This window comes from Euprymna scolopes, chromosome 12, assembly GCF_053919585.1.
Source record: "Euprymna scolopes isolate OS-2025 chromosome 12, ASM5391958v1, whole genome shotgun sequence".
NCBI lineage: Eukaryota > Metazoa > Mollusca > Cephalopoda > Sepiida > Sepiolidae > Euprymna > Euprymna scolopes.
In genome coordinates this window covers 506,310-523,403 of record NC_136493.1, presented here as the reverse complement: position 1 = coordinate 523,403, position 17,094 = coordinate 506,310, and the positions used below count along the sequence as shown (strand labels likewise).

Sequence of the window (17,094 nt, the reverse complement as noted above, 5' to 3'; positions counted from 1 at the left end):
TTCACAGAAATAAATAACTGGTAACTGTATACTAGTGGCTACTGAACATGTAGTCAGACGTCAGTGGGCTCTGGAAACTAGTAGCCGGAGGTTAGTAGGCTCTAAAACAGGTAGTCGGACACCAACAGGCTCTGGAAAATGGTAACTGGACGTCAGCGGGCACTAGAACAGATAGCTGGATACAAATGGGCTCTGAAAACTGGTAGTTGGACGTCAACGGGCACTGGAATAGGTAACTTGACACCAGTGGGCTCTGGAAAATGGTAACTGTACATCAGCGGGCACTGGAAACTGGACACCAGTGGGCATTGGGATAGGTATTCCGACATTCGTGGGCTCTGGAAACTAGGAACTGGGTGTCAGTGGCCACTAGAATAGGTAGCTCAACACCAGTGGGCACTGAAACTGGCAGCTGGACGTCAGCAGACACTGGAACAAGTTGTTGAACACCAGTGGGCACTGGAACAGGTAGCTGGATATAAGTGGGATCTGAAATGGGTAACAACAGGAAGGTGGAAACTGCAGAAAATGCTGGAGGCTGCGAGAAACATTGAAAGCTGTAGAACGCCCTGGGGATGCAGGAGTTTGCATTTAGGTAGTTTGTAGTAGTTGTCCGATTATGTTTGTTTCATTATATGATACGGGATGAACCTTATTAAAAAAGACACTAGAAGACAAGATACATTTAAGCGTGATAAGCCATGGAACAAGTCCATGTATTTATTTTTACTAACCACAAGGGACGCAACTCTTGTATTGTTTTATATTAAAGAGTTGACTGAAGGGGACATAACTCATAATATGACAGTAGTTAGCCCTGAAAAGGGTTGTTTGATTCGCAAATAGTAAGTTGTAATAAGCACTGAAAAAGGGCTGTTTGACTACTGCTGCTATTGCTGCTGAGACCTTCAGCTGCTGGGCTTGGATGACTGGACTGAGAGTGTCAAAGTCACATTTAGGGAGGCTTCTTACTTCCTAGCCGAGTTAAAGAAATTCTTATCGAGGAAGTGTTCTCTGAAAGAGTGCTGAAGTTACAGGAAGGATTCAGATAAACAAACAACTGAAATTAATTCCCAACCGAACTAGTCTCAAATTAAAAAGAGTTTTAGGCTTTGTTTATATTAATTTCGGCTTGAAATCAAAAGTCTCTTGTCTTTGTTTATTTGTAAAAAGTCAAATTTTATGTGTGATAAAACAAAATGAAAGTCGTTAAGCATGCATGCGCACGGCGACTTCGAGGATTGACAGTCATGTGTGTCTGTTTCTGCTGACAATCGTAACCATTTTTGTTTCTTTTTAAATGGGAGCGATGATCTGACACCCACCGCGACAAACCCGACTAAAACGCTGCCACAAGTTTTGAGTGCTTCCGTGCCCGTCACAAACAGCATTTCTTCTAAAGAAACACTTTCATCTAACTAAAACCTTTCTTGTGTCTAACTGTAGAGTTGAATGTAATAGTCAACGAGGAAAGCACCCCCGTGTGTGTGTGTGTGTGTGTGTGTGTGTGTGTGTGTGTGTGTGTGTGTGTGTGTGTGTGTGTGTGTGGTGCGGTGCGGTCATACAACTTACCTTTGGATGGGATCTGAGAGAAAGAGAAATTAAAGCCATGGATTTATAAGGTGTAGTCTCATGGAATCTCACGAGATCTCATCTTCCACTGCACACGTATGCAAATGGAATGGGGTCAGTTTTCTGATAAAATGTCTGTTGGCAGAGGCAGTGGGGAGAAACGTGCTGGAAGTTGAGAGAGAAAGTTGTCAGTGACTTTTGCGTATTGTATTTGGTTTATTTTGTTTTGCTGTTTACCAGCCCATTTTACGTCGAGCTATTTCTGCATAATGGGGGACAAATTCGACCTTTAATTAATACCAGAATTTGACAACTCGACCCCGGTACTTGACTGGGTGGAGAAGGTGGAACAACATTGCCTGTTGTCTAGTGTGGAGAACATTGAACATGTGGTTCCTCTGCGTCTGTCCGGCAGGGCTTTCGCAGTATATAAACAGCTTAGTCCTGAGGAAAAACAGGATTATGAAAGGATCAAGGCGGCATTATACAAGGCGTTTGCTATCGACCCTGTCACTGCTTGGGAGCAATTTGAGGCAAGAACCTTGCATCCCGGTGAAACTGTCAACGTTTATTTGGCCGAGTTGACGAAATTGACGGTGTTGGTTTGTGGGCTGTCTGAGCGCGGGCCTTGGCATGCACATTTATGACAGGGCTTCCAACAGGAGCAAAGCAACTCCTGCAGGCTAGCTCAAGCATAACTTCATTATCCCTTAACGACTTGATAGACCAGGCCAGGAGGACCGTGCGGAAGAATACTTAAGAGATAAGAGAATCAGTAGTCGCTGCTGCGCAGTGGAGTGCACATTAAATGAGGATAGACTGTCCCAGGAATTCGTCCTGTGCGATAAAGTCATGTGTTATAGTTGCAATGACCAGGGCCACATTGCGAGGAACTGCTGGCGGCGACTGACAGCTATTCGCTGCTACTGATGTAATAAGACTGGTCATATGGCCCGGGATTGTGTGGGAAATGGGGTCGGGGACAAGATGCCAGCGTCGACCTCTTCCCCAAACAGGAATTAGATGAGGCGCTTCCGATCATTCAGGTCTATGTCAATGAGACATTGTGCTCAGCACTCTTCGACTCTGGGTGCTCTTGCACCGTAGTGAGTGCAAGCCTCTGCCACACTTGGAAGAAGGCTACTAGATTAACCACCCTCAGTGGAGTGACACAGACATGTTGCGGGGTGGGCACTGTGACCATTCACACTAAAACTGGAAATTCAGCTAACATCGAAGCGCTGGTAGTACTCGAGAAACCACTCAGCTTTGACCTGCTCCTAGGCTATGATGCCATCAGAGCCATATGTGGTGCTCACATAATGCAGACAAGGGCGATACAGTTTTAGGAGAAGGTTCCAGTGTGTGCTGCTTTGAAGATTTATCAGCCAGACTTTATTGTTGAGTTTGACCAGCAGCAGAAGGCTTGGACAACCGCATGGAAGTGGTCGGAAAACCAGGAACCAGCCAAACTGCAAAATGAGGTAACAGAGTACCATGTGCCCAACCAAATAAAGCCTGCATATGAAGAGGAACTTCGTGATTGGATCAAGGATGACTGGTTGATTTCCTACCCCTATGAGAAACTTGGACCTCCCAAAGGCCTGATTCCATTGATGGCGGTCGCTTAGCACAACAAAGCAAAGGTGAGGGCAATGATGAACTATGAACTGAACGCGCATGTTGATGCGTTCGCAGCAGATGCTGACGTTTGTGCCAGCAAGTTACGAGAGTGGCGCCAACAGGGTTCCAATGTGTCCCTGCTGGATCTAAGAAAAACATACCTGTAGGTCCGAATCAGTGAAACAATTTGGCCATTTCAGACGGTAGTGTTTGCTGGCAGGAGATACTGCCTTACCAGACTAGGCTTTGGGCTGAACGTGGCACCCCAAATAACGAAGACCATTATTAACACTGTTGTCACAGGAAGAGACAATAAAAGATGGGATATCGGCATACCTTGATGATATATATGTGAACAAAGACATTGGGTCATCATCATGTGTGAGGGCCAAAATGACTGAGTTTGGTTTGACGTGCAAGGATTCAGAATGTTTGGTGAATGGCGTTCGTGTCTTGGGCCTGAACGTTCGACAAGAGCGAGAGACTTTGAAATGGAGGCGCGGAACTGCAGTCCCTGAAGTGCCCGATGTCTTCACGAGGCAAGCAGTATTCTCTGTGTGAAAAACTTGTAGGGCACCTACCAGTGTGTGGATGGACTCGTGTGGCAACAGGCATCATCAAAAAGGAGGGCAAGCACAGTCACCAAAGGCTGGGATGATGAAACAGCCGACGATCTGTTGGTTTGCATGGTGAAGGAGACCATCGCAAGGGTAAAGCAGGATGATCCCGCTAAAGGAAACTGGTGCGTGCAAGGAGACAAACTGAATGTGCGGGTGGATGCGAGCTCTCTTGCAATTGGTGTGCTGTTGGAGAAGAATGGTGCTGCGATTGAGGATGTTTACTGGTTGTGACCAGCGAATGACGCTGCTCATATCAACCTGGCAGAGCTTGATGCGGTGATAAAAGATATCAACCTGGCACTCCAGGGAAAAGTCAAGAAGTTATGCATACACACAGATTAACTATGCGTGTACCACTGGATATCAGACACACTAACAGGCAAGACTAAGATGCGCACTAAGGCAGCCAGTGATATGTTGATCAGACGGTGGTTGGAGACCGTATAAAAGCTGGTAACAGAGTACAACCTGTCTTTGGATGCGGTACTGGTCACTTCAAATTACAACCTTGCTGATAGGCTCACTCGGGTGCCACAGAGATGATATGACACCATGAAGAAGAAAGCCGAGCCAGTACCATTATGTGACGCCTCTATTGAGGTGGCGGATGAAATCAGGAATATACACCACCTCAGTGGGCACCCAAGAGTGAGATGGACGTGTTATTTTGTGCAGTTGTCGAATCCGTCGATGTCCAAAAGTGCAGTGAAAGTGGTAGTCAAGGAATGTCAAACATGCCAGTCAATTGACCCCGCCTCGGCCAGATGGCGGATAGGTCAGCTGGGAGTAAGCACAACATGGAGCCGTCTGGGTATGGACATAACCCAATACAGCAACCAGCACTTCCTCACCCTGATCGATTGTGGACTGACAAGGGTTGCAATCTGGCGCCCGTTAATAAGACAGGATTCATCCAGTGTAATCCGTGAATTGGAGTCCATATTTTATGAAAGGGAGCCGCCTGAAGAGATCCTCACAGAAAATGACATGAGCTTCTGCAGTGGGGGGTTCAGAGGTTTCGTAGACGATTCAGCTCAGAAACAGCTGTGCATATGTACCAAGTGGTAACGGAATAGAAGAACGGTGCCATCGAAGCGTGAAGAGGATCGCAGCAAGAAAACAATGCCCGATCGCAGAGGCGGTCTATAGATATAATGCAACTCCAAAGAATGGCATGACTGCTTTAAGCACACCCACCAATGCGATCCATTGCTATCGAGTGCACATCAAGGACATTGACGCCCATCTGCCTGATCGGCAGGAAACCCAAGGGCCGTATGAGATAGGGGACACTGTTTGGGTGAAGCCTCCCAATAATCGATGCACCAACAGCTTTCAAAGAGGGCGAATCACTGGCATCATCAGTGAGCAAGGCGTGCTAGTCAATGGTTCTCCACGCCATGTGAAGGATATCCGGCCTGCCCTGAATACAAACCAGTTGGCGAGTAGCAGTAATGGTGAATTATCCAATGATGACCTGTAGATCCATCCTATTCCCCGCGATGGTACAACTATGAACCCCAACGCTGGTGGCGATAGTTCCAGCATCCCTTCTGAGAGCTCTGATGAAGATGAGGGAGTCCGGCCTGATAGTAGGACTGTACGCCCTAACGCTGATGCTAATTGTTCCGACACATCTTCTGAGAGCTCCAATGAAGATGAAGTAGTCAAACCAATCCCTCTTCATAGGGATGCTCGCAACAAACGATCATGTCCACCATGCCAAATTTGTGGTCTGGAGACCAGGGGGGAGTGTAGAGTTGAATGTAATAGTCAACGAGGAAAGCACCCCCGTGTGTGTGTGTCGTGCGGTCATACAAGTACCTTCCAGTGGCTTACCTATGTAAAATGGCGCCCATAGCAAAGTTTGAATGTGCGCCCCTTCTTAATAATTTATACCTTAGATATACCTAACCTACATAATATTATAATACAGGCACAATTTTAACGAAAGATAAACCATGAAATGAATATTTTAATAAAGTAATTATATGGTTAATCTTGCTTTAAGAAATAAAATTCTAAATTATCCAAAAAAAGAAAGGACAACAACATACTTCATTTATTTTTATTATGAAGAAATTGAAGGATAACAAACATACCACAACAAACCTCAATAAATCCGGCCTTTTTTATTTCAATAATAACATTCTAAAATAACACTTTTCGTGCCTTTATGGAAGCAAATTCATCTATGATTTTATCAAAGTTAGTTTTCTCTAATTCTTCCCTTTCTATACTCATCAAAGCTAGATCACACAATCTGTCCTGACTCATTGAGGCTCGGAGACATGAAAGAATTAGTTTCAGTTTACTAAAACTTCGCTCGCAGCTTGCAATAGATACTGCCATTGTCAACATTATTTGCAAAGCAATTCGAACATTGGGAAATACGCTCTCATCACCATATTCAACTATGAATGTTAGAAGGTCTTCAGGACGCGATAACTTTAAGTTGGCACGACTTGATATCAACATTTTGCAATCAATAATCTCCTCATATAATTGCTTGCCATCTATGTCTGAACTGTACACAGCTCCTAAATTTTCACACATAGACTCTAATTGTTCACAGTCAGATGAGTCAGGACCGTAACAAAGGCCTTGGACATCCAACAGAAAGCCAAATTTGGAATCGATGTCAAATAACCGGGAGAATCGATCATCCATCTCTTTGTGCAGGCGGTCTAGAGCTCTCTCCATGACTCGTTTCATTTCATCTGTTCTTGATAACTCGGTGTTGTGTAAATGAAGAAAAAAGAAACAAGAACGACCGACCGCGTTTTCGTGTGGCTTACCTCGTGTTCATAATGAAGAAGAAAGAAACAAGAATGGCTGCCCTGTTTCCTTATATGCCTACAGGGTGACCACGAGGTATGCAAATGAGATGCTCCTGATTGGAGATAAAAGAGGAGTGATTTGAGGAAGGAAGGGATTCTGAAGTTAGATTGCGAGCAGAGAAGTTGTATTTGTAGAAGAGAAAAGTCGGATTCGGGGAGAGAAAAGCTAAAGTTGCAGAAGTTCGTTTTGGAGTGGAGAGAAGACGCGTCAAGTGGTGACCAGAAAGTGAAAGTTCGGACAGCAGTGTCACGCAAGCGACAAGCTATTTCGGCGCATCAAGCAAATTAACATGGCTGAGTGGAGACTGAGCACTCAGATGTTGAGACTCTTTACTGGGGAGGGTGACCTGATTAAGTGGCTGGAGGAATTAAAATGGTGGCGAAGCTGCAAAAGATAGAAGATGTGGTCACCCTGCTGCCGCTATACTTAGAGGGGGAAGCCCTCACGATTTACCAGCAGATGTGAGATGAAGACAAGGAAGACCTGGCCTTAGTGGAGCAATGGCTGAAATTGGCCTTCGCTGAGGGCCCATTTAAAGCACTTGGCAAGCTGTCAAGTTTGAGGTGGACTGGCGAGTCCGTTGACGTCTTTGCGGCAGAGATCAGGAGACTGGCAGGGTTGGCTGGTTACGTGGGGAGGAGCCTGGAGATGACGGTAAAGCTGTACCTAGTGAACGGCTTCCCAGAGGACATCTCTGCGAACATGCAGAGAATCACGGGGATCCATTCTATGGAAGTGGACGATCTCTTGGTCCACGCCAGAGTCCTAGTGAAAAATGTTAAAAGCCCAATCGTGGCTGCAGCTGTGAGTGGAAATATGTGCATGAGGCCTCACTTGAATGAGAGGCAGCCGGCGAGGCGACAGGAGGGGAGACCTGCCATCAAGTGTTTCCGGTGCCAGGGTCCTCATTTGATCAAGGACTGCAAAGAGCCGAGACCGGGGATCACGTGCTACCGATGTGGACAAGTGGGGCATATTAGCCGCTATTGTGTTGCTGCACGGGACCAGGGAAACGAGTGAAGGGGAACTATTGCGCCAGTGGTTACCCCTTCTGTGTGGAAATGGCGCATGATGGAACATTGCCTCGGTTACCGGTGGTAGTCAATGGGAAGAGAGCCATATCCCTTGTCGACACAGGCTGCACTACAACGTTGTTAGCGAGGAATGTCGCGAGGTCATGGAGCGGAACCAGGATTATTAGGACCGTGGATGGCAGGGATGTGAAATGCCTAGGAGAGACGACAGCGGAAGTAATGGTGCAAGGGGTGCCCATTGGACTGCAAGCCCTAGTGTTGAATCATCTGGTCGGTGGTGTCGACGTGATTATAGGTATGAGTGCAATTAACCGACTGGGGGGCGCTACGTTAAGAGGGGGCCAAGTGACGTTTGGACGTCTCGGCGCAGTGGGGATGGCAGGAGTGGAAGGTGATAGAACCGTCAGAACCCCAAAACCGGAGGTTTGCTGCATTGAGGACAAAGATTTCCTGGCGAAGTTTGATGGCGTGAGGTGGACGGTGGAATGGAAATGGATCTCCGGGCCCCCAAAACTACAGAATAAGGTGGGCTGCTACGAAAACACCCTGCGAGGAGAAATAAGAAAAGGATTCGAGGAAGAAGTGGAGAGGTGGATAAAAGAAGGAATTCTGAAACCGTGGACAGGGGAAGAAAAAGGAGTGTTGACACTACTGGCGGTTGTTCAGCCTACCAAAAACAAGATTAGGCCCGTGCTGGATTTTAGGGAATTGAACAGACACGTAGCCTGCCACACTGGAACGGGGATCGACGTATGTGAGGAGGTCATGAGGAAATGGAGAAGAATGGGGCGGGCCACTAAGATTGTCGATCTGAAATCGGCATATCTGCAGATCCATGTAGATGAAAAACTCTGGCAGTACCAACTGGTCCGGTTCAAGGGGCGGGTGTATTGTCTGACGAGGTTAGGCTTTGGGCTGAGTTCAGCCCCCCAAATTATGACTGCCGTGCTGAAGACAGTGCTGAGCAAAGACTGTACAGTGGAGGAGGCCACTAGTTCGTACATTGACGACATCCTGGTGGAGGAGGCGGAGGTGACAGCAGAGAAAGTAAGAAGCCATATCGAGAAGTATGGGTTAACTGCAAAACCGGCGGAGGCCCTAGATGGAGGAGCGGTGCTGGGGTTGAAACTAAGACGAGATGGAAAAGAAAGCCTTGTCTTCGAAGGAGGGAATGCAATACCCGAAGTCGGATCTGAGCTGACGAGGCGAGAACTCTTTTCAGTCTGCGGAAGGCTGGTCGGGCTGGTCCTATCGCTGGCTGGCTCAGGATAGCATGCAGCTTCATTAAACGACAAACAGGCACTGATGGCTGGGAGGGCAGTGTGACGAAGGAGGTCATGAACATGCTGCAAGAAGTCATTGCGAGAGTGAGGAATGAGGACCCAGTGAAAGGGAAATGGTATGTCAGTGGCGAAGACGCGGGTGTGGTTTGGTGTGATGCCAGTAACCTGGCGTTGGGCGTCGTACTAGAGATAGGAGGTGTAACTGTGGAGGATGCGGCGTGGCTAAGAAAAAACAACGACTTCTCTCATATAAAAGGAATCAATCTGGCCCTGAAATGGGGATTGAAAATAATTGAAGTCAAAACCGATTCGGCAACGGTAGCGTCGTGGATTCGGTCGGCAGTAACTGGCGATAAGAGAGTTAAGACCAGGGGTGCTGCGGAAATGCTGATCAAGCGCAGACTCGGAGCGCTCACCGACCTAATAGCGGAATTCCAGTTGAGAGTATTTGTTGTGTTGGTCCCGTCAAAAAAAAAAAACAAGGCGGATTCGATGACGCGCGTGAAGAAGGCCTGGCTGCAGGACGGAAAGGAGGTCTCCTCGGTATGCTGTGCAGGGGAAGAAGTCAAAGAGTCACACGAAATGCACCACTTTGGTCGAGAACGAACATTATTCCTAGCCAGAGAGGTTTACCCAGAGACCACTGAGGAGGAGGTTAGGGAGGTGGTGGAGAACTGTCGAGAGTGCCAATTAATTGACCCTGGACCGTCCAGACACGAAGCAGGAGAGCTACACGTTGCGGAGGACTGGAAGCGATTGGCCATTGATGTGACACACTATCGCCACAAATTGTATCTGTCGATGGTCGACTGTGGACCGGGAAGGTTTGCCATATGGAGAGAGATCAGGGCAGAAGCTGCATGGGTGATCGGAGGGGTCATCGAGGAGATATTTTTGGAGAGAGGGCCGGTTGAGGAACTCTTAATGGACAATGGCCCCGCTTTCCGATCAGAAGCCTTTAAAAGGGGTGTGCGATAAGTGGGGAGTAAGGCAATTTTTCAGAGCAGCGTATCGGCCGAGTGGCAATGGAATAGTGGAGAGGAATCATCGCACCATTAAAGCCGCTGCGGAAAAAAGCAACGTATCACCCATAGAGGCGGTGTTTTGGTATAACATCTCGCCGAAGACCAAACAAGATGAGACAACTGTGCCTCATAGGGCCGTTTTCACATATAAGTGGCGGCATCCGTGCAACAAAACAGCGGGAATTGAGAGTGAAGAAGCCACTATCAAAGTAGGTGAAGAGGTGTGGGTGAAACCCCCCAATGCACAGTGTACCACTCGTTAGAAAAGAGGGGTCGTAACAGGATTGCAGTCGAAGAACAATGTGATGGTGAATGGCGTTCCCCGGCATATCTTAGACCTGTGTCGCGTGACATTGCCGGTATGCAGTGAGGGCAGTGAAGAAGAGGAAATCGAGGGCCACCGAGAAGCAAATGATGCTGCTCGACCTGACTTAGGCCCGCGTTGTAGTGAACCTGAAAACGTTAACCCCCGAGAAGTTGTCCCCCAGAGGTCTCGACGTGAGAGGAGGCGGCCTGCTTGGATGGAGGATTACGAAGTATCCTATTGATCTCGAAGATCAGGGGGGCGTGTGGTGTAAATGAAGAAATAAGAAACAAGAACGACCGACCGCGTTTTTGTGTGGCTTACCTCGTGTTCATAATGAAGAAGAAAGAAACAAGAATGGCTGCCGCCCTGTTTCCTTATATGCCTACAGGGTGACCACGAGGTATGCAAATGAGATGCTCCTGATTGGAGATAAAAGAGGAGTGATTTGGGGAAGGAAGGGATTCTGAAGTTAGATTGCGAGCAGAGAAGTTGTATTTGTAGAAGAGAAAAGTCGGATTCGGGGAGAGAAAAGCCAGTTTGCCAGTTTGCGTGACACTGCTGTCCGAACTTTCACTTTCTGGTCACCAATTGACGCGTCTTCTCTCCACTCCAAAACGAAGTTCGTTTTGGAGTGGAGAGAAGACGCGTCAATTGGTGACCAGAAAGTGAAAGTTCGGACAGCAGTGTCACGCAAACTGACACCCGGCATCTCGTGCATTTTCACCAGCCATTCTTGTTTTCCCCCTTGTCCTTCTTTTGATTTCAACGTCCCATTTTTCACAAAGGTTCTTGCCATCTTCCAAGCATTCATCAACTAAATTTTCTCTTGCATCATTGGAATGATCTCTTAGACCTTTTATGTCTAGGGCAGCATTGTGAAAATTCATTGTCTTGTCTTGCAATCGTTTTTGCACTCTATCTATTGGCGTAAGTATTTTGTGCCAAAAACCCATGTTAGAAACTCGTATGTTAGTATGCGATTTACTAGTTGTTTAGCGTCACTCTGGGTATCAATTGTTTGGCTGACATCTTCTATCGTGCTGTCTAGTACATCAACGATTTTGTCCAGATACATTTGTACAGGCTTCACTGCTTCTGTTCTAGAACTCCAACGGCTTTCTGCTTCAGCCTTTAAAACCAGTGGACAGCATCTTTTAATTTCTCCCACCGCTGTGTGGAACGGGAAAAGAAGCTATACAATGAGTCAATAACTCCAAAGAACGAGACCATTTCTGTGTCTTGCCTGGCTGCCTGAACGCCTACAAGGTAAAGTGAATGGTTATCACAATTTACAAACACTGCCAGCTTGTTTTTTTCATTTATTCTTTGCTGCACACCACTTCTGTGTCCCGCCATCATAGCAGCATTGTCATAACATTGTGACCGACAATCTTCTATCTTCATCTGGTCTTTCTCCAGTTGTTGCATGATAACTTCAACGAAGCTTGCAGCATCCTTCTGACGTATATGGAGAAAACCCAGAAAGGACTCTCTAACACAAACTGTTTTCCTTTCAAAATCAATATCCACAAACCTTACAACTTCTGAAATCTGCTCACGATGTGCCTGGTCCGGTGTTGAGTCGAATAGAAGACCATAATACTTAGCTTTTTTAATGCTGTCTAGTAAATTCTTGCGAACGGTAGATGCCATAATATGAATAAATTCATTCTGAACACCTGGGGAAATGTAAGATAATGCGTAAGGATGACTTTCAATAAGAGCGAGGTGCTCTCGCATCACAGGATCAAATTTATCCCGGGCGCCACATTATGCAGCAAAAACGAAAACAAAAAATGCTCTAAATCGGAAACCGCTTGGAATTAGATGCTCAAATTTTCAGGATTTCCTAGTTTCTATATTGTCTACCTGCACTGCAAATTACAGCCAAATCTGAGGGTATGGGTGTCAATCCCTTGATGATTTTACATGGAATGCATAAAAAAGGGTGGTGGCCTTCCGTTTATTCCGGTTTGAATATATCGGAATTATGCAGAAAAACTCGCTCAGGTAATTAGGCATATGTTCAAATTTTAATTTTTGTCAAGCAATTTTTGCGCCCATGTCAGAGTGGCGCCCATGGCACGGGCCATGCCTGCCATACCCTAGATACGCCACTGGTACCTTCAGATGGGATCTGAGAAAAAAATAAATTAAAGATAGCAGCCATGGATTTATACGGTGTAGTCTCGTGGAATCTCGCGAGATCTCGTCTTTCACTGCACTAGGTGTATCAGAATTTTGTAGGAAATTTTGAGACCCCTAACACAAAACTACGAATAAAATATAAAAAACTCGTAAGTTCTCTTTTAAAAGTGGGTTATTTATTTTCTTTAGGGATTGTATTTCCAAAATAACCTATTAAAGTTGTTTTAAAAGTAATAGAAATATTATTATTTAAAAAAAAACAGTAATGAAATTAATCGAATTTTACGAGTTCAGTATTTTTCAATTTTTAAACTTTAAAAATCTATCAAAATTTTTCTATTGGTTTTATTTTTACGATATTTTCAGGGTCAATGTGAAATTTTATGCTTTTTCCAATAAACCGAATATAATATTTTAGACAAACGTTTTTTTTTTAATTCACGCCCCCCATTTTGAAATATCTATTAAAAACTAAATAATTAATTTACTCACCAAAGTTTAATATATCACAAATTGAAGATAAAAGATCAATAAATGATATATTCAAATTAAAACAAAAAAGTAGTGTTTTTAGAAATTTACCTGTAAAGTCCGAAGTTTAAAACCTTTTTTTTAAATCACGGTGTTGTTGTTTTTTTTGTTTTTTTTGTTGTTTTCGTTTTTTTTTAAATGAAACCTTGGTCCTTGCTCCTTTAATTGAAAAAAAATTAGGGTTTGAATTACCTTTTTTGAGTAGTTATAAGCTTGGAAACACAGGGGGGGGGGTCGAATTATTTAATATTTTTCACAAAGTTTCTGACACACCTACCACTGCACACGTATGCAAATGGAATGGGTTCAGTTTTCTGATAAAATATCTGTTGGCAGAGGCAGTGGGAGAGACGTACTGGAAGTTGAGAGAGAAAGTTGTCAGTGACGAATTCTAGCTGGACTTTTGCGTATTGTATTTGTTTTTTGTTTTTTTGCTGTTTACCAGCCCATTTAACACCACTAACCTCCTGAAGGAGAGGTGAAAATACAATGGTACAAATTTAGGCACCACCAAAAATGGCCGAAAAATCAAGTTGTTGTTGTTTTTAAAACTAAATTACATTTATTAAAATCCCTTATTTCTGAGTAACTTTTTTTTCCAGAAAGATAAAACCCTGAATTTTATCATATAGAAAGCAGAATAATGTAAAACTTTTTCTACTATTTTTAATTAAATTTGAAATGTTAAATTTTCCCAAAAAGTTAACAATTGGCGCTTTTTGTTTTGCACAAAAAACGTATGTAAATAGTTTTTTTTTTTTTTTTTTTTTTTTTAAAAAGGTTTTTGAAAGATTTAGGGTGATTTTCTATGAGGATATGCAAAAATATTATAATATAAGTACCTGGATTTCAAATAATTCACCTTATTCATATAGGCAACCAGTTACTTCGAGTCAATTTGATTACTCTATTTACATTTGTACTTGATAAAAAGCCAACTACGGAAGACCAAAAAGCCAAAGAAAAACTTATTTTTCAGTGACGTATTATTAACGCTGAGGCCGACCAGTACCAGATGGGTGACCATTTGTATGAGTTTGGTTTTTAATGTGTATGTGTGTGGGGGCCAGGCTCTCCAAAATGGGGAGGGGGGGCAATTTAAAGCAGAATAAAAAAAATATTTCAGCGCGTTTGGTCCACCGTAGTTGAAAGACGGCAAACGTTTCCAAACTGGATCGAAAAAATCATGATATTTTTAACACAAAGGGCACAATATTTATCAAGTTTTTTTTTGTATCGATTCTTCAAAGCATGCCCTGTTTAATAATGGTCATGCATTATTCGGCTTGCTAAAAAGAAATTGTTAATTTATTTATCAAAGATTTTAAAATGGCTTTTTTCATATAAATATTTTTTTGTTTTGCTTTTTTCGTATAAAATAAAAATTTTTTTTTTGTTTTGCTTAACTTAAATTAATTATTTTACTTAACATATTCACCGAATTTCACACTTCAAAACTCAAAAGCGGGATAATTAAACACAATCGAAGTTCTGATATTCAGACATCAAAATAAGGTATGCAAATTAGTTTTTTTTTTTTTAAATCTATAATCCCCTCCCTTACAACAACACAATATGTTTTGCTCAATTTCAGATGATTATTTTAAGCATATTTGGAACCCCCTCAAAACGATGGGGGAGTTTTGTAAGCAAGTTTATGAAAAATAAGTACACTCTTATAAAGTTCATTCTTCTCTTATTAATCGCTGAAAATTTTGTATTGATTGGATAATTACCTGACTTTAAGTAGATTTTTAAAAAGACGGTCCGTCAAAAAGTACTTAGCTGCCCCCCCCCCAGTTTTCAAGGAAGATACTGATTGTCATCTTTTGTTTTCTCCATAAAAATATGGCAATAAATAAAAATAATTTTATCCGTATTATTCAGTAAAGAGATTGGTCCTGTTTCAAAATGGTTTATTTAATTTTCCTCTGTTAATGAGACATGTCAAATGTACGTGGCGATCGATATTAGTAAAAGGAAGGGCCGCAACTCGGAAACGGTTATCAACGTCTTCATTTGAAAAGGTTAACACCGGTAAGAAAGAAACACGACTCCTTAAAGGGAGAGTTCTCAAACTAAAGGGACATAACTCAGGATGCTTAGGTTTACTCTGTTAACATCCTCTACTTCATTTTCTGCGAACCTGCTCTTCAGTCACCATCTTGAATAAAAACCTTCCACCCGTCAACTTCGTCACATTTTAGTTGACACATCTTATAATCGTTTCTTCCATGAAAACAAATTGACAAACAAAAAGTAAGTATTACTTGAATTTACTTTTTTTTTCTGTTCTTTTTTTTTTTACAACAGAGACAATGGAGACATGTCCAAACTATTTTGTTTCTTTTTATTTTAGATATCTATGTCCCAAATTAGCGAACGTACGTCTAATTTTATATGCAAACAAACAAAAAACTGATTTGTTTTACATTACACATTGATGCGAAAATGTGTTAAAAAACAATTATAACAGATAAATAGGTAAGATAAGTTACTCTTCTATCTATATGGAAAAGGTTTTGGTGGTTCTACTAGCTTTAAAACATTTATTCGATTTGAAAAACAAATAATGTCGGGCGGTAAGTGAGGTAAAAATAAATTGACGCCTAAATATTTGAAGTTTTGATCATGACTTAAAAATAAAAATAAAAAAATACGAAACCCACCCAATAAATGTTACTGTAACATTAGGTGTGTAGAAATTTCGTGAAAAATAGTGAATAATTCCAACCCGTCTTTCCAAGCTTATAACTCCTCGAAAAATGTAATTCAAGTCCTAATTTTTTTTCAATTAAAGGAGCAAGGACCAAGGTTTTATTAAAAAAACAAATAAAAAAAAACAAACAACGTGTTTTTTTTTATTTGTTTTTTTTTTTAAGGTTTTAACTTCGGGCTTTACAGGTAAATTTCTAAAAAACACTACTTTTTTTGTTTTAAATTTGAATATATTATTTATTGGCCTTTTCTCTTCAATTTCTGATATATAACACTTTGGTGAGTAAATTAATTATTTACTTTTTAATAGACATTTCGAAATGGGAGGTGTGAATTATTCGACACCCCTGTCTTTCCAAGCTTATAACTACTCGAAAAATGTAATTCAAGCTCTAATTTTTTATTCAATTAAAGGAGCAAGGACCAAGGTTTCATAAAAAAACAACAAATAAAAGAAAAAACAAAAACGTGGTTTTAAAAAAAGGGTTTTAAACTTCGGACTTTACAGGTAAATTTCTAAAAAACACTACTTTTTTTGTTTTAAATTAGATAGAACAGTCCATTTGGAGGGTGATTCCTCCACAACAGCGAGAAAATAAATTATTTACTTTTTAATAGATATTTCAAAATGGGGGGGGGGGGCGTGAATTAAAAAAAAAACGTTTGTCTAAAATATTATATTCGGTTTATTAGAAAGAGCATAAAATTTCACACTGACCCTGAAAATATCGTAAAAATAGAATCAATAGAAAAATTTTGATAGATTTTTAAAGTTTAAAAATTGAAAAATATTGAGTTCGGAAAATTCATTACTGTTTTTTAAAAAATAAAAAAAAATATTTCTATTACTTTTAAAACAACTTTAATAGTTTATTTTGGAAGTATAATCCATAAAGAAAATAAACAACCCACTTTTAAAAGAGAAATTACGAGTTGTTTATATTTTATTCGCAGTTTCGTGTTAGGGGTGTCAAAAATTCCTACAAAAATTCTGATACACCTACTGTAACATTGTCTTATTTATTTATTTATTTTTATTTTTAAATTAGTTCAAATTTTTTAAAAAATCGCCACTATTGCACGTAAGGTTTTACTGCTATCCATTAAGTTTAATATAAAATTATAAAAATTAAGCTTTTATCCTTTTATTAAAGTTTTTGGATCTAATAATGTGTTTTATCAAAATGGAAAAACTTTAGGTCATAAATTTCCAGGCTAGTATCCAACGATATTGCGTTTTAAGATTTTTTTTTGTTAAGGGAGATAAATTTTCTACGACTTTTTGTCACAAAAGATTATATGTTATGCTTTCAGAGAAGATTTAAAAAAAAATAATGCATTTCTTACAACTAACCCTATTTCATGGTGACAACAGTCCTCTATCTTGCAAAT

General features: G+C 41.8%; 2 protein-coding genes across 2 annotated transcripts; both read right to left on the bottom strand.

The window, feature by feature from the left end:
* Nucleotides 1-5,966: 5,966 nt before the first annotated feature.
* LOC145291585 (uncharacterized) lies at nucleotides 5,967-6,518 on the bottom strand. The gene has a single exon (XM_080137661.1). It carries the CDS (start codon nucleotides 6,516-6,518, stop codon nucleotides 5,967-5,969), a length of 552 nt encoding a protein of 183 aa, XP_079993787.1.
* Nucleotides 6,519-11,436: 4,918 nt separating this feature from the next.
* On the bottom strand, nucleotides 11,437-12,045 carry LOC145291584 (52 kDa repressor of the inhibitor of the protein kinase-like). The gene has a single exon (XM_080137660.1). The coding sequence runs from the start codon at nucleotides 12,043-12,045 to the stop codon at nucleotides 11,437-11,439; it is 609 nt and encodes a 202-aa protein (XP_079993786.1).
* Between the last annotated feature and the right edge of the window lie 5,049 nt (nucleotides 12,046-17,094).